The sequence below is a fragment of the Herpailurus yagouaroundi genome, unplaced genomic scaffold (genome assembly GCF_014898765.1).
Source record: "Herpailurus yagouaroundi ecotype Mexico unplaced genomic scaffold, PumYag 28, whole genome shotgun sequence".
Taxonomy (NCBI): Eukaryota; Metazoa; Chordata; class Mammalia; order Carnivora; family Felidae; genus Herpailurus; species Herpailurus yagouaroundi.
Window position 1 is genome coordinate 95,354,629 of NW_024412376.1, and position 18,441 is coordinate 95,373,069.

Sequence of the window (18,441 nt, forward strand, 5' to 3'; positions counted from 1 at the left end):
TAAGGCTTGACTAAGATCTAAGGCTATCCAGTGTGGTGGGTTGAGAGGGTGCTGCTTGTGAGAGTTACTTCCAAGGACCGTGATACACCTTCTGATGTCTCTGGATTTCTCTCAGTGAGGTAAAAACCATCGAAGGGGCTGGGAGCACTGGATGATCTGTGTTTATTTATGTCTGTGCCCCTGGACCATCCAATCATTAATTACCTTATTAGATGGAACATTCCTGTGGGACCCCTGCAGGTCTTGAGGAATATCCTCTGACACTTCCGTTACAGGCTTTCGGTCATCTGAAAGGATCATTTGGCCAGAAGTAGCAAATGTCCCTTGCTGCTTAGAGCTGAGTGATTCAGTGTCTCATATTTCTAACCAGAAAATTTACTCAAGCCTTACACTGAAGGTATAGCAATTAGTATAATGCCAAATTAAGACATCCAGCCCATCAATTCCAACCCGTGTAGGTTATTCCCACCTGGAGATCATTCCTGTAACTCTCAACAGCTTGAATAAAAGTTAGGATCATCAACTCAAATTGAGGAGGTGCAGATATCAGGAGAACTCACCCAATATATCTATGAGGTGCTGGGGGTTCACAGGGGTACCTGTGCTGGTACCCAGCGCCTGAGTTGCTCGGAGGTCTTGCGAGAGTTTCTCTAATATCCTGTCCTTCTATGCCAAGTAACACTGATGCAAAATGAACAAATCTTTTTAAAATTTTTAAAGAGAAAAGGAAAGACGAGCCCAAGTTAGCACAATAGCCCAGGATACATAATCTTGACAAAGAAGAGAGTGCTTTGGGGAAGGAACATTTGGTGCAGTGTTATACATGTTTTTTTACATGAAGAGTTACACATCATGATGATGAAGGGCATTCCAGAAAGTTACAGACTTTGCTTTATGTTTTCAGCATGTGCAAGGCTGTATGATTTTAATCTTATGGGAACCAAGAGGTTTCTTTTGTTTTTCCCATCTGTATGTTTGATGTTCCTTTTTGGTTGTTTTTTCAATGAAGCAGACATGCAATGTGTGCTCCAGGCAAAGATAGAGCCTATACTTTGAGGTTTTGCCAAGTCATTTTGACCTTGGTGGGAAATGTAAAGTATAACTTCCCCTGAAAGCCCAGGAGCAGGCTGCTTAAATATTCGCTCAGGTTTTTAGCCTCTAGCAGTTTCTTTCTGCCTGTTTTTTAGTTGTTTTTTTTTTTTTTTTCTGAAAGTTTCCCATGTGTCTGCAATTTGCCTTGAGAGGAAAGGGCACAGAATGCTGGGTTTGCCTTTGCATTCTCTCCTTTCCAGGATTTTGGTTCTGCAAGTCCTGGCTGCTTTGGTTACTCTCATCACACAGAGCTCTTCAAATAGTTGCATGTTACATTTTATCTACTTTTACAATGTTCTCTTTGGAGGATGCTTGGTTTGGAACAGCTGCTCCATCATAGCCAGAGAGAAAGTTCTTCATGGATAACTTTCATTTTTTTTTTTTAAATTTAATTAATTAAATTTATTTTTCTTTTAGAGAGAGAGTGCGCGTGAGCAGGGGAGAGGGGCAGGTGGGGTGGGGAGAGAGAGAGAGATTGAGAATCCTAAGCAGGCTCTATGCTCAGCATGGAGCCTGATGTGGGGCTCCGTCCCACAACCCTAGAATCATAACCTGACCCGAAATCAAGAGTCAGATGCTCAAGAGACTGAGCCACCCGGGTGCCCTGATAACTTTGATTTTTAAAAATTAAAACCGGGATGTCAACTATACTCTAACAAAACAAAACAGAACACTAAGTTGATGGTCATTTGACATTTCAAACCTAGTTCACAAGCTGTTACGTTCATCTTAACTCTTAGTCTAAATCTTTTATTTATTTATTTTTTAACGTTTATTTATTTTTGAGACAGAGAGAGACAGAGCATGAACAGGGGAGGGGCAGAGAGAGAGGGAGACACAGAATCTGAAGCAGGTTCCAGGTTCTGAGCTGTCAGTACAGGAGCCCAATGTGAGGCTCAGACCCACAAACCACGAGATCAAGACCTGGGCCAAAGTTGGGTGCTTAGCCAACTGAGCCACATAGGCGCCCCTAAACTCCATTTATAAACTTAATACTCTGTTTTTGTTCTAAATTCTATACCTGCTTCATTATTGGTTTTATTTTATTAATAGTTTTTATACTTAATTCTAAAACTTCCTAGAATTTAAATATGTTCACCCATCATGGAAATGATTATGTCATCTCAAATGGTTTTGGAGCTTCTCTTCTTGGCTGATTGAGGGAGCATAACAGTCAGGGATATAGAGTCTGGAGCAATAAATTCAGAGAAATTTCTCTTATCCCTGACTGCCTGGATTAACTCCCTTTTTATAATAATAACTATGTCAAGAACCCCAAAATGAAACAACAAAAACAGGTGATGGTAATCATGTGGTCTGCCCCTAATCTTGAGATGTATCGTAATATGATTTTCAAACCAGGCAAGTTTAACTCCCACTTCTCTTTTTCCTGTTTTATGAGTTTTGATTAATTTTTATTGTCTGTATTTACTTATTAGATGTTTAATTAACAACTAATTGAAGTTTATGCATATGCCCCCCTAATATAGGTCCCATGGTTGTTCTTGTCACAATATAGCCTGTTCATTGGAAATTGAACTATTTATTGCATTGTAGTTTAAAATCGACTTGTTTTTAAAACATGTTTAATAGTGTATTTTATTGAACCCACTGTACCTAAAATATTTTTACTTAAGCATGTAAAAAAAGGACTAATCGGGTATTTTACATTCTTTTAAAAAATTTAGATCTCTATTTTTAATTTTTCTGAATAGAGATAAAATTGACAAATACCATTACATTAGTTTCAGGTGTACAATATAATGGTTTAATATTTATTTTTTAAAAAAATTTTTTTTCCCAACGTTTATTTATTTTTGGGACAGAGAGAGGCAGAGCATGAACGGGCGAGGGGCAGAGAGAGAGGGAGACACAGAATCGGAAACAGGCTCCAGGCTCTGAGCCATCAGCCCAGAGCCCGATGCGGGGCTCGAACTCACGGACCGCGAGATCGTGACCTGGCTGAAGTCGGACGCTTAACCGACTGCGCCACCCAGGCGCCCCTGATTTAATATTTATTTATATTGTGAAATGATCACTGTAAGTCTAGTTAACATCTATCACAGTCACAATTTTTTTTCTTGTGATGAGAACTTTCAAGATCTGCCATGTTAACAACTTTCAAACATGCAGTGCAGTGTTATCATCTGTAGACACCATGCTGTATATTACATTTCCAGGATTTATTTATTTTGTAATTGGAAATGTGTACCAAAATGACTTGTTTTAAGTGTACTATTAACTGGTATTTACAATCTGATTTATCTGGACTATCAACTTATTGTTGCTTTTCCCTCTACAGAAAGGCAGAAACTCTCCAGATGTCTTCCGGTAATGACGAAGTTTTTATCCCAATGTCACGAAGAAACACCAGTGACCTCCCCAGGACAACCTCCAATGACCTGAAGACATTTACCGAAGTAGCTGTGTTAAGTTTTCATAACATCAACTATCGAGTAAAAGTGACGAGTGGCTTTCTTCTTGGTCGAAAAACAGTTGAGAAAGAAATATTAACAAATATCAAGTATGTTCATGAACTTGTATTAAAACAGCTTTATTGACCTACAGTGAGCTTGACAGTTTTGCTTATTGCAAATAAAGGAATTACGTTTGTGTACAACTCTATACAGACATACAGACACGTGCTTTTATTTCTTGTGGCTGAACTTGGAGTGAAGTGGTTGGATCACATATTAGGTGTGTGGTTAACTTTAAAGGAACTGCCAAATTGGGAAAGTGGTTGCTCTATGTGCATCAACTTTTGTTTGAGAAACTGAACAATGAATGTGTCGTTTAATTATTTCTGGGTACACCCTGTGGTTTACTGAATGCGAATGGCTGTATAATTTACTGGTTCTTGGTTGTGGGGATATAATTATCATCTCTGAACTTTAGTTTTCTCATCTGTGGAACAGAGAGAAGACCTGCTATTGTACCTTATGAGCCAGACACTTTTCGGTACTTATGTCCTTTATGTCCTAGATGCAAGAGCCAGGTAGTGGAAATGACAGTATATTGTAAAAGTACTTTGGTTTTCAAATACACTTGTTTTAAATGAGTGTTCCATTTATACAGTAATTTGTACCATTTACTTAATGCTTCTCCCCATTACACAGGCAGACAGAGTCTATTTAAATATAAGACAACTATGGCTTAGCTTAAGTGATGCAGTGGAATTCCAAAGTGATTAGAGAAATTAGGAACCAAATCAATACATTTAACTGTATTTTAGAATCCAAATCAGTACAAAACTATGGTTTTCATTCTCTTCATCCAGGGCGAATGCATCATGTTTTGTGGAGTGGGCAGTAGAGTGGGGAGAGAAAAATGAGCATTTATGTAGAATCTAGTTGGTCCCAGATATCTCTACTCTTTCACAAATGATAGCCATCAGGGTTTTAATGTTTTTCTGATGTCTACAGAAGTGAGCTTGATTTTTTCCTGTCTGTGGAGGGGGGAGTGAGTCTAGGTATGCTCAGACAGCATAGTCTGTTTGTTTGTTTAATAGGGGCAATAACTACTCCTAGACAAAGTAACTTTTTCGGGCTCTTTTATCTGTGGGCAGGGAGACTCTGGGGATCTGAGATCGACTGGGTTACCAGGAGGCCAGGTGCTTTGTAGGATTAGATAGAACTTTGTCCATGGAGTAATACCTACTGTCAAGCTTACTTCCTTGTTGCTTTTGTGTGTTAGTTGAGAAACCCTGAGTAGGAAAATAGGAGAGGAATGGTAGATGCAAAGTTTCCTTTCTGAAAAGCTGATAATTTTTTTGTGGAACATCATAATCAAGAAAATGTTGGTCATGTGGTGCCTGGATGGCTCAGTCAGTTGAGTGTCTAACTCTTGATTTCAGCTCAGCCCACGATCTCACTGTTTGTGGGTTTGAGCCACATGACCGGCTCTGCACTGACAATGTGGAGCCTCCTTGGGATTCTCTCTCTCGCTGTCTCTGTCCCTCCCTCACTTGTGCTCTCTCTCTCTCAAAAATAAATAAACTTAAAAGAATTAATACTCAAAAAAGAAAATGTTGGTCACTTCAGATTTTGTGCTAAGTGGAAGGTAACAAAGGACCTGAATATGTGCAAGTTGAATAGATTTAAAATGCGTGCTGTGCAAGCATATATTTATCTTGCTTATGTTTTAAAACTACTAGATTTAGTAACTTGGTACTGTAAAAGTGTCATCTGTTCAAGGCTTCATAAAGTTTTATGGTTCACTGGTATGCATTTCAGCAATGGATGAGTTCATCTTTGCGTGCAGAACTAGGTTCATAAAAACTCAGTCAAATCTTGTAATTCTTTATAATTTTATAGTTAAGAGGACAGGTGGGATTGGTTTCCTTGTTTACTCACATGTCTGGTTTAGGGATCACTGAGAAGGGTCATCCCTGTTTTTGCTTCGCTGATTCTTATGTTTCCCCTATCTGTTGATTTCAACTAAGTAGAGTTTCTGGGATGGGGAAAGATTGCTTCCATAAACCTAATTTTTGATTTGTGTTTGATAGCACTGCCCGCATTCACAGTAGTAACTGTATTTCAAGAAATCTGATGAGAATCTTGATTTTTGTTTTTCCTTTGGACATTTTGTAATCTCATTTGTAGATCTAAGTAACTAGAACCTGATTTCCTCTGTCGGGGGAAGAAGACAAAACAAAATCTGACTATTAGCATTGAAAAAGGTAAGATTTTACTTCCTCATGAAAAACCTTTTTGTTACACTTAGTTTGTCCCCATACCCAGTATTTGGGCTTTCCTTCACGAAGGTTGAAGATCTATGGAAAAAATGGTCCATACCAGTAGATGTGTGGATATTTTTTTAATTTTTTTTTTTCAACGTTTATTTATTTTTGGGACAGAGAGAGACAGAGCATGAACGGGGGAGGGGCAGAGAGAGAGGGAGACACAGAATCGGAAACAGGCTCCAGGCTCTGAGCCATCAGCCCAGAGCCCGTGGATATTTTTTAATCTCCAGGGAAATTTGTTATACTGTTTCAGGATTTTTTTAAATTTATGATTTATTTTGACATAATTTTAAAAAGTTTTGAGGTTTATTTTTCAGAGACAGAGAGAGACAGAACTTGAGTGGGGGAGAGGCGGAGAGAGAGGGAAACAGAATCCAAAGCAGGTTGCAGGCTCTGAGCTGTCAACAAAGAGACTGATGTGGGGCTTGAACTCATGAACTGTGAGATCATGGCCTGAGCCAAAGTCAGATGCTTAACTGACTGAGCCACTCAGGTGACCCTATTTTGACATAATTTTAAACTTAAACCTTGCACTTTTTACTCAGATGCCCCACCTGTCAACATTTCACTGCATTTGCTTGTTACTTTTACTCTTTATATACCCATTATCATTAGTATTTTTCTAAAAGCAAGCTGTCCATATGGTGTTTTATTATCCTTAACTCCTTTGGTGTATGTTTTCCAGAAATAAGGATCCTCTTTTATATAGCGACTCAGTCATTGTTTTGGAGCAGCCCAGGGGAAGTGCAGCCTCATAGTGAATGCAGTGGTGGGTGCTAAGGGACTGTCAGTCAACCACGCCCTTAACATACTTAACTAACCACCACATCATGTCTCTTTTGTCTCATCCAACCTGGTATTTTTCTGTCTCACCCTTGAACCTTGATTACTTGGTCATGTTGGTGTCTACCAGCCTTTTCCACCGTAATGTTACCATTTCTACTTTGTAACTGATAAATACTATGAGGGGAGATACTCTGACATTATTCCAAAACTGTAGTCCTCATTAATCTTCAGCCCACCAGCTTTAGCCCCCATTGATTCCTCCTTCCCAAGTCAGCAGTAACAATCACTATGATAGTTATCAAAAGGTGATTTTTCTGTTTTCATCCAACTCTTCAGGATGGATTAGATTGTAGTCTACTAAAAGAAAAAAAAGCTCTATTCTTCCTTTCTTCATTCATTTCTTTATATCAGTATAGACTCATGGATTTCATATTCAATACCATTCAATAGTATTGCATTATTATCATTATTCTTCTTGATAATCTTACTGTTCCTGATTGGGTCAGTGGGAGACCTTTGCTTTTTTTACCTTGTTCTTTTGATATATTTTCTCATTTGAGTATTTTCTTGGCACAGCAAGAAGTTTCAGACTCCCTGAATACTTACCCTGCTTCAGACCTGGAACTAGCTGTTGTTCCTTTTCATGGAGGATGGTATTTATAAACCAAGATCTGGGTGTTTGGAATGTTCGTTGCCATTGGGATGTCATAGCTTCTAGGCCTTCTCAGTGGGTAGACCTAGGGAATACACACACACACACACACACACACACACACACACACACACACGCTTATACATGTACCTAAAGCTTTCTATATCTATTTGTGTATATAGATTAAAACTCATGACTTCTCAGTAATACCTTCAATTCTAATCTTATACCTAGGGTTCTTTCTACATTTCTATTTTTATAAAATATCTCAAAAAGTAAAAAACCTGGTTCTCATTATCCTTAATATACTTACTGATTTGCTTACTTTTCTTATTCCTTAATATAAGTAATTACCCTGCCCTCTAGCTGTCACCTCTGTTCCTTCCATCTCCCTTCACAGCCTGTGTTCTGTTACAGCTGTCAAGAAGTTTTTCCTACTTCTTGACATTTTTTTAAAGTTTATTTTTATTTTTGCAAGAGAAAAAAGAGAAAGAGCACATGTGTGGGGGGCGGGGGAGGGGCAAAGAGAGTGAAAGAGACAATCCCAAACTGACAATGCAGAGCCCGACATGGGGCTCAGTCTCACGAACTGTGAGATCATGACCTGAGCTGAAATCAAAAGTCAGACGCTTAACCAACTGAGCTTCCCAGGTGTCTTTTGACATTTGTTTTTATTGAAAACTTTTTTTTAGCTTTCCTGTAAGTAACTGTCATTTATAAAAATGTAGAGACTCATTTATTCAATAAATTTTAAGTGTCTATGAGGTGCTTGACATTGTATAAGATGTTAGTGACACAGTTATGTCCTCTGTTCCAGAAACTTTCTAGTCTAATGGTGGATTCATACAAGTAGAGGACTTTACTGTTTAGAGGGACAGATAGGGGGATTAGAAGATACCATGGAAGTCCCTAATCCTAAATTGGAGGCCCGGGGGAATGAGAGAGAGAGTGAAGAGTGTGTGTGTAGAACAAGGTAGGGAGGGAAGGTAGCTCCAAGCAGTGGGAATGGCATGGACCTCTTCATAAAATGAGACCAGAGGATTAACCATTATGCACTAAAATGTGGTAGATGTGACATGAATCCTTTAGCTAGGTTTCATTTGATGTATTCAATGATCTACCCATTGTACCACTGTGCTGCATGCTATGGTGGGGTGGGGGGTGACACAAGATTGCACCATCTTGTTGACAAAGTTTTACAATACAGTGAGGGAGATTTTCCTGCATGTACATGCTGTAAAGCAGTAAATAAGGGTGGGAAATGAGTTTGGAGGGATGATAGTAGAGTGGAGGGCAGGGTGGGGAAACAAGGGGATTGTAGACCATAAACCAGAACAAGCGTCAACAGACTTTCTATAAAGGGCCTTATAGTAAATATTTTCATCTTTATGGGCCACACATCTGTGTTGCAACTAGTCAATTCTGTCACTGTAGTGTGAAAGCAGCCATGGACGTAAATGAATGAGTGTGGCTCTGTTTCAACGATACTTTGTTTATGAAAACAGAAAACAGGTGACCAGCTCTCTTTTGCTGGACCTTGGACTGTAAACTCCAGGAGGCCTAGGACTTTGTTTTATTCTCTGTCCCATGTCCTAGAAGAGTGTCTTGTACATACGTAGTAGTCACTGGATAATTGTGTTGAATGAATGGAGGGAGAATTAGCCACTGCTCCCAACTGGAACTCTTTCTTGCATTTGTGGTTGTATGTTATTGTTGTTTTCTGTAATGCTAGGGTTTAGTGCCAAAGTAAGCCCAGCTTGGGGACCTATAAAATTGTCCTAGAGCATTCACATTCAATTTTGGGCTAATCATTTAGGATTAGTTGGTCTTTACTTGAGTAAATGTTTTAAAAACCTGGAGATTTTTTCTGATAATGAAATCTTAGTGAATGACAAGCTTATTTCTGGTCATTTTAGAAACAGTTACTAGGTAGCTATTAATAAAGAAGATGAATCAAGAGCTACAGATAAATGCATCTTGAAAGTTCACTCAGCCAGTATGTCTTTTTACTTTCGGGGATGGGGGGAGGAGAAGAGGTCATTGAAAGAATAAGAGATTTTTCTGTTCTACAGCTTGTTCCTAGTTTACCAAACTCATTGTATTTGTGCAGTGTTTCTGTGCGAGGCACCACAGTTGAGTAACAGAGTGAAAGCTACATTTCACCCTAGCATCCACCAGCCATTTTACAGTTGTGACAACTTAAGTTGTCCCCTACAGAAAGTGGCATTTATCACTTCCACACTGAGAATTTCCCAGTCCAATTACCTGAAACTTTATAAGGAAGAAAATGATACATATTGAGAATATATATTTTACTATTTCTAATTTAGTAAAAAATTTGTGAGGGTTAAGAACGGGTGATGTGTTTTTTGTTTTACCTGTGAGGTGCTTTATTCTAGCCATTGACTTTCTACTTCAGATATATTGTTTTTTAGTCTGAGTAGATTTAAGTAAGAGTGAGAACACTCTTACTGGGGATTCTAGAAGTCCATTGACTCGTTAATTGTGTAGAACTTGACTAAGTAGCAAATGAGGTGACTTGAAGATAATTAATGTCACTGAACATTAGTTAAGACTGAAGCTCTTTACACTGTGTTTGGGGGATAAATGTTAACAGAGATGTTTCACTAGACTCTGCTACTTTGAGGAAACTTGAACTTCCTTGTGTCCTTTTTCAAAAAATATAAATGATTTAGAGAAGAAGTGAAAGGAATTTAGAGGGACCCAAGCCATTTTTCTTAGATGTCTTGAGTATTGATTAACATCGTTTATATGTGGGACTTATGTTAATTGACAGTTTGGTGTCTTTTTCTTTTAAGAGTTGGTTTGTGCTTGTTTTTTGTTAATCACTTTCATTGAGTGTATTAAATGCAGACCCTAAATTAATAGAACCAGTTTCGAAACAAGCCATTAAATTGGTATGTCTCTGTGTTTACAGTGGCATCATGAGACCTGGCCTCAATGCCATTCTGGGACCCACAGGTGGAGGCAAATCTTCGTGAGTATAATAATATAAGTCAGCTTTTTCTTTGCAGCTTAAATGTGCTTTTCAAGATTATTTTTACGTGAGCATGTATTTGTTGAGCATTTGCAGCCTACCTAGTCTGGTTCTAGGCTCTGTGGGTAACGTGCAATAGTGCTAGCTTGTGGTTGTCTCAAGGACCGGGAAATCTTATTTGGTCAGCTTACTAACAGGACATGACAACAGGACATGATTGGCATACAGCTATTGGCTATGATTTGAGCTATGGGGAGAGAAAGGAGGGAGAAAATAGAAAGTGGGGAGATGGAGCCAAAGGCATAAGTTAAGGCCTGTGTCTTAGACAAAGGAGCACATTGCTTGCCTTGAGACCCCCCAAGGTCACAGCCTGGAAGGTTCTTTCGGAAGTCTGTGCTGGATCAGCCAACAGTGCCTCAGTTTCATGTCTTTGGGCTTTATTGTAGCATATACTAAAAAAGGGAAGGTAAGAATTTAAAAATATAATTTTAGGTAATCTATAGAATTTCTTGATCAGTTAATTTTCTAACTTGAGCAGAATTTGGATTCAGTGGAGCCGAGAGATATAGCCTGAGTTGGAGAAAAATCACAACGTATATGTCCTCTCATAGGTTGTTAGATGTCTTAGCTGCAAGGAAAGATCCACATGGATTATCTGGGGATGTTTTGATAAATGGAGCACCTCGACCTGCCAATTTCAAATGTAATTCAGGTTATGTGGTACAAGTAAGTATTTATGCATTTTTTTTTTTAGCTTGTTTCTATTTCTATGTGGGCAAGTACCTTGGCTGATAGTTTAGTGTACTTCCAACTGACTATATGACATACTCATAGAACCAGTTTTCTTTCCACCAGCTTTTCATAATCCCCCGTAAGATTCAGAGTAGTGTGAAATGAAAAGGCAGGGAGAATCTGGAATATAACCATGGTAAGGGCAATGGTATCCATTCTAGTTATCATTTCCATAAGACACTACTGAATTCCCTTTTGGCCCTACCTTCACCCCTGTCCTTCTTCGAGCTTAGAAAGATGTTCTGGTAAATCCTGTATAAAGTAGTCTGACATGTCTGCTGGTAATAATCATAATGACCTGTGTCTCTTTGGGTGTACTGATACAGAATGAAAATTATGCCATCAGGCTTTTTCAGCTGTCTATATGTGAAGTTGTTGTCATTTTTATAATTGCAAATACATCATTAGCTAGGACTTTAAATTGAGTGTGTTATTCTTGTGGATTACATTACATGTACTTAAGTGTGATGGTATTAGAAAAGACCTAATATGTGTTATTCAAATGCCATTTTGCTTTAAGGATGATGTCGTGATGGGCACTCTGACAGTGAGAGAAAATTTACAGTTCTCAGCAGCTCTACGGCTTCCAACAACTATGACGACTAATGAAAAAAATATGCGGATTAACAGGGTCATTCAGGAGTTAGGTCTGGATAAAGTGGCGGATTCCAAGGTAATGTGGAAAAAACAGACAGGATCGTAGCTGGCAAATAGGATCTTACCTGTGTAGACAGTAGTAACTCTTATTCAGAAGTTTTCTATAATATGTGTGGTCAAAAGTGACTGCTTTGTGTAAAGATGAGAAAAACATAATATGGAGATGGAAATTAGCCAGAAAAAAACTAAAAGTGTTTGAACCCTGCAAATGAAGTGTGGCAGTGTGCTCTAGTATATAGAAGTGTCTTTGCAAAGAGCATGAGGCCCTTTCCATGTGATGATAGCTCTTGACGCTTTCCCACACCGTTTGTCATGGGTCATCCACTGTCTTTACACTAACTTTCCTTCTTCCTGTTTTCTTTCCCCTTTTAGCTCTTCTTCCTCTTCCTCCAGGAGACTTTGTTCCATTGCTTTTGAGGTATATTTCTGGAATTCTTAAATGGCAAAAATCCAAGGGTTCTGGCTCTACGTTTCACTTTGCTATAATTTGGCTTTCATTTAAAAAAATTTTTTTTAACGTTTTTATTTATTTTTGCGACAGAGAGAGACAGAGCATGAATGGGGAGGGGCAGAGAGAGAGGGAGACACAGAATCGGAAGCAGGCTCCAGGCTCTGAGCCATCAGCCCAGAGCCTGACGCGGGGCTCGAACTCACGGACCGCGAGATCGTGACCTGGCTGAAGTCGGACGCTTAACCGACTGAGCCACCCAGGCGCCCCATATAATTTGGCTTTCAAAATTATATTTAGTCAAAGTAGAGTTTTCTTCCTGTTTTTTAAGCTTATTTATTTTGAGAGAGAGCGTGTGCACGGGAGGGGCAGAGAGAGAGGGAGAAAGAGAATCCCAAGCAGGCTCCACACTGTCAGTGCAAGGAGCCCAATGTGAGGCTCAAACTCACGAACCCGTGAGACCATGACCTGAGCTGAAATCAAGAGCCAGATGCTTAACTAATTGAGCCATCCAGGCACCCCTAACTTAGGGTTTATTTCTAATTTGTGTAGCATCCCAGTCGTTTTTCTATAGCCTCTCTTTTGGTACTTTTGTCTCTTATTCCCCTCTCCTCTTCATATCTTCCTTTCTTCTGCCAATATTTACTTACATATTGTCTGTTATGTGCTGGGTTCTTAGGTTTTAGAGATAACAGTTTGGGGCCAGAGAGACAAAAATAACTCCTTTTGTGGTTGTGCAGAGTCAGGAGGAAGAAATGAAATGAATGAGAGAACTTTACAGTTGATGACTAGAGATGAAAGATTTGCTGGGAAGACATTTGAAGCTTTGGGTGAAGAGGAGCTTTTTAGATTGTGGTGGCTGTAGTTTAGCATTCTTTATTATTTTAAAGATTTTATTTTTAAGTAATCTCTACACCCAATTTTGGGCTCGAACTTACAACCCTGGGATCGAGAATTGTACCCTCTACTAACTGAGCCTGTGGTGGCAATAGTTTAATCCCCCTGTGAAATCTATCCTCGACTTAGAGATAATGAAGAAAGGGGGCATTCTGCTGGCTGCTGCTTCATGTGATACTGACATTTAAAAAAAAAGGTTAAGTGTATTTTGCTTGGAAGCAGCACTCTGGGATGCCACCATTTACTACTTTTGTTTTATGAGTTTATGGGTTTGGGTTTCCTTTGCTTTGGCTCTGTTTTTCATTTTGTCTTTTTAGTAAGGTGCTTTCCAATCTTTATTTTTAGGTAAAACTTCTTTACAAATAGACAGCCATTGCCCTAACTTATTTGCATAGAATTCCTGGGAAATGAGCTGAAGGTAGTTGTTCACTTCTTAGAATTTATTTATCTAATTGATTGAAAATACTTTCAACATTCTTTTACTTTTTATGAAATTTTAAACATAGAATAGTCTGATTACTATCCTAATTGTATGATTATAGTATAATTAATATAATGGTATGATACTAATAACATTCACCTAGATCTCCCAGTTGTTGACATCTTATCCCATATGTGCTTCAGCTTTTCTTCTGAAGTATTTTTTTGAAGTATTTTAGAGAAAGTTATAAATATCATATTTCACTCCTGAAAACTGATTATGCATCTTAAAAAAAAGACATTTGCCTACATTACCACAATACCATTATAAACTAACAAAATTAACAGTGTCTTAATATCAGTTACGTTAAGCCCCTATTCATTCACATTTTCCCAATTGTCTCCAAAATGTCTGTTATGGCTCAATTGTTACAAGATCCAGCCAAGGGCATCAGTAGCACTTGATTATCTCTTTGAAGACTCTTAATGTAGGAAATGCTTCCTACCTCCCCCCAAACCTTCTTGTCCTCTCCAACCCCACTACATACAATGACATCGACTAGTTGAAAAGACTGAGCCAAAAGAAAAGACTACAGTTGCCCTGTAGAATGTTCTGTCTTCTGGATTTGTCTGAAAGAATGAGTGAGGAATTCTGCAGTGAGTTGGGATATATGCAGGGTCAATTTGGGAAGCCTTATGGTGATTTAAGAGGTGCTAATGTGGTATAATAGAAAGTGAACTTTCTGTTTCCCAAACCACACTGAGGACTTTTGGAGGGGTGAGGAGGGAGAGTGTAAGAAGATTAATAAATTATAGATGCTTTCCCCTTCTCCTTTCCTACCTTTATCTCCCTTTTGGTTTGTGATTGCAGTATGCCAGGGCCAAATCTTTTACTATTCTAATTTGACTTGGTAAGGAATATATAGTACTGTTAAGCATGGCTTTCACATCAGGCTTGGCCACTTAGCTGATTTGAGCCTCAGTTTACTCATTTTGTTAAAGAGAAACCTACCTCTTTTCCCATATTTTTATTTACTTACTATTTTGAATAAGCAAGGGATGAGATATTGCCTCTTACAGGGTCAGCTCATTGTAGGACCTCCACAAACAATAGTGGCTGTGGTTGTAATTGTTAATAATGATATTTGTGTTTTAGGTTGGAACTCAGTTTATCCGTGGTGTGTCTGGAGGAGAAAGAAAAAGGACTAGTATAGGAATGGAGCTTATTACTGATCCAGCCATCCTGTTCCTAGATGAGCCCACAACTGGCTTAGACTCAAGCACAGCAAATGCTGTCCTTTTGCTCCTGAAGAGGTAAATGCTATAGGAACATTATTCTCTCATCCATGTTGAGAGAATATCTGATCACCTGCTGTATATCAGGTGTTCTTCTTGGTATAGGGAATTCAGCAGTGAGCGCAATTTCTTCTGTCTTTGTTCAAGGGAAACAGTTGATCGACAAATATAAGCGTTTCAAGAAAAATGAAGCACGGTAAAAGCATAGCAAAAGATGGCTGTAGTGGGGGTGGGGGTGCTATGTTAAACATCAGGATGGTCAGAGAAGACCTCAATGATGTGATATGTGAGCTGCGAGCAAGTAAGCAGGACCTGGATGTCTGGGAGAAGAGAGTCCTCCTTGGAGGGAAGAGCCAGTGGGTCCTGAGGCAGAGTGTGCCTGATGTGTTTAGAATATCAAGGAGGCCAGAGGGACTGGATGCTGGTGAACTAGGTAGAATGGGGATTGCTTATCGATTAGTTTGCTAGGGCTGCCATAACGTGGTATGAATGGACTGGGTGACTTAAACAACAGAAGTTTAGTTTTTCATATTCTTGGGAATCTAAAAGCCCAAGATAAGAGGGTCAGTAGAGTTGTTTTTTCTGAGGCCTTTCTCCCTGGCTTGGCTTGTCCGTAGTCATCTTCAATCTGCGTCCTTAGATTAAGGCCCACATATGACCTTGTTTAACCATAAGTCCCTCTGTAAAGACCCTGTCTGCAAATACAGGTATATTCTGAGGTCATAGGGGTTAGAACTTCAACATGAATTTTGGGTGGGGGACATAATTCAGTCCACAACAGAATAGGACATGAGATGGAATTGAGTGGGTGGCAGATTACAAAGGCTTTGTAGGCCACTGTAAGAACTGTGGCTTTTATTGTCTCTAGGTTACATGGGAAACTTTTAGAAAGTTCTAGAACAGAAGAGTGGCAGCTGTGTAGAGAAAAGACTGTAGTGCAAGGTGAGTATAAGGAAAGCAGTCAGGAGGCTGTATTAGCTCAGTGGAGATATGATGCTGGTTTTGACTAGGATGGTAGTGGTGAGTTGGTGAGAAGTCATGGATTCTGGATCAATTTTAAAGGTAGAACCAACAGAATTAGTTCATGAATTGGACATGGGAAGTGATTATTGAAAGAATGAGTTTCTAAAATTTGGGACCTGAAAAATGGAAGAATGGAGAAAAGAATTGCATTTATATTTATTCCTCCAGTGGGAAGAATATGTTTGTAGGAGAAATTTCAAAAGTAAGTTTTGGACATTAAAAAAAATTAAAAATAAATTTTAACCTAACAGAAAAGTTACGAGAGTAGTACAAAGAAATCTCATGTCCTCTTACCTAGATTCCCCAACTATTACCATTTATGTGCATTTGCTCTCCCTCCGTCCCTCCACCCCACATCGTCTTTTTCTGACATCATGTACCATCACCCCTAGATACTCTGGAGTATATCTCTAAGAAACAAGGACACTCCTCCTACAATTCCATCTTACACACCTCCCATCCAAGGAGTCCACATTGCTGCCAGCACCACCATCCAACCCATGAACTCCAGCTGGACTTCACCAGTTGTCCCAAAAGTGTCTCTTTCTCCTTTCTGGCTTAGAATTTTCTCCAGGAATGATTTTTAAAATATTTTCTAATTCTGAACAGTTCTTTAGTCTTTTCTGGCTCTCATGTCCTTATCTGTCTTCAAGAGTACATTTTGTAGAGTGGCCCTCAACCTGGATGCATCCAGTGTTTCTCTATGACTAGACTCAGGCCATGAATTCTTGGTAGGGATACCACAGAAATGATGTTGTATTCTTGTGCAAAAATCAGGGGCTGTGTGATTTATTTTATTTTATTTTATTTTATTTTATTTTATTTTATTTTATTTTATTTTATTTCATTTTATATTTATTTTATTGTATATTTATTGTCAAATTGGTTTCCATACAACACCCAGTGCTCATCCCAACAAGTGCCCTCCTTAGTGCCCATCACCCATTTTCCCCTCTCCCCCACCCCCCATCAACCCTCAGTTTGTTCTCAGTATCCAAGAGTCTCTTATGATTTGCCTCCCTTCCTCTCTATAGCTTTTTCTCCCCCTTCCACTCCCCCATAGTCTTCTGTTAAGTTTCTCAAGATCTACATATGGGTGAAAATATAAGGTATCTGTCTTTCTCTGACTCATTTCACTTAGCATAATACCCTCCAGGTCCATCCACGTTGCTGCAAATGGCCAGATTTCATTCCTTCTCATTGCTAAGTAGTATTCCATTGTATCTATAAACCACATCTTCCTTATCCATTCATCAGTTGTTGGACATTTAGGCTCTTTCCATAATTTGGTATTGTTGAAAGCACTGCTATAAACATTGTGGTACATGTGCCCCTATACATTAGCACTCCTGTATCCCTTGGGTAAATTCCTAGTAGTGCTATTGCTAGGTCATAGGGTAGTTCTATTTTTAATTTTTTTGAGGAACCTCCACACTGTGGTCCAGAGTGGATGCATCAGTTTGCATTCTCACCAACAGGGCAAAAGGGTTCCCATTTCTCCACATCCTCACCAGCATCTGTAGTCTCCTGATTTGTTCATTTTAGCCACTCTGACCAGTGTGGGGTGGTGTCTCAGTGTGGTTTTGATTTGTATTTCCCTAACGAGGAGAGGGGCTGCATGGTTTTGACTTTTCCATGGGTGATGTTCACGACCATCAGCTGGTCATGTTGGTGTCTGCTGGGTGTACCTGCTGTGAAGTAATTATTTTTCCCTTTGTAATTGATTAATATTTTGTCAGGGGAGATAACTGGTTATTATGTCCATATCCTGTTTCTCATCAAATCTCTACCCACCAGTTTTAGCATGTACTCACAACTTCTGCCTCGATCAATTATTGGTGTTATGGTTGCCAAGTGATCTTCTATTTACATCATTCTTTCTACATATATTAGTTGGCATTCTACTACCAAGAACTTTTCCTCCTTCTCTATTCATTTTACTCATATTATTTTAGTCAATAGATTATAATCTGCTATTACTTATTTTCTGTGATTCAATTAGCCCTGATTTGGCCATTGGAAGCCCCTTCAGTCTGGCTTTGTGTCCTTTTGACATGCTCCCTAATCATTCTTCAAGCATTTCTCTACTTCCTGGTCAACAAGATGATCCAGGCTTGTCTTGTCCTTTTCCTGTGTCAGATGTTTCTCTAAGGAGCCCCGGTACCTTCTGGTATAGTCAGAATTTAGAAACCAAGATCTGCTTACTTAGTGTAGTGTGCTTGCTGCTACTACACTGGAAGTTTCATTGCTTCCAGACCCACTTAGCAGACATACCTAGGAAATATTTGTGCACATGTGCGTTATGTATGTGTATATATATAACACAGAAATATATTTTTATATTGTTTTTATCAAAGATTTTATTTTTAAGTAATCTCTACGCTCATCATGGCCCTCAAACTCATAACCCTGAGATCCAGAGTTATATGCTCCACTGACTGAGCCAGCCAGGCACCTATTTCTATTTGGAAAATATATGGAATATTAATTACATATGTGTATACATGTATATATTTTGAATAGAATGATAGATACAAACATACATCTGTAACTATTGCTCTGTTAGTATGTGTGTATTAAAAAACTCAAGAATGTGTAAAATTTCCAATCTCGTCTAACATGAGTCCTCTTTTTAGTCT

At 38.9% G+C, this 18,441-nt stretch overlaps 1 protein-coding gene across 6 annotated transcripts in view; it reads left to right on the forward strand.

The window, feature by feature from the left end:
- Window positions 1-18,441, forward strand: part of ABCG2 (ATP binding cassette subfamily G member 2 (JR blood group)) — a 129,981-nt gene that overhangs the window by 83,295 nt on the left and 28,245 nt on the right. For all 6 annotated transcript variants that reach the window (XR_005791499.1, XM_040478591.1, XM_040478583.1 and 3 more), the window contains exons 2-6: window positions 3,395-3,616; window positions 10,210-10,269; window positions 10,881-10,995; window positions 11,582-11,734; window positions 14,640-14,797. Coding sequence is in view for 5 of the 6 variants with exons in the window: in XM_040478583.1 (XP_040334517.1) it covers window positions 3,395-3,616; window positions 10,210-10,269; window positions 10,881-10,995; window positions 11,582-11,734; window positions 14,640-14,797 (708 nt within the window). In the remaining variant the exon portion in view is untranslated. The remainder of the gene's footprint in view (window positions 1-3,394; window positions 3,617-10,209; window positions 10,270-10,880; window positions 10,996-11,581; window positions 11,735-14,639; window positions 14,798-18,441) is intronic.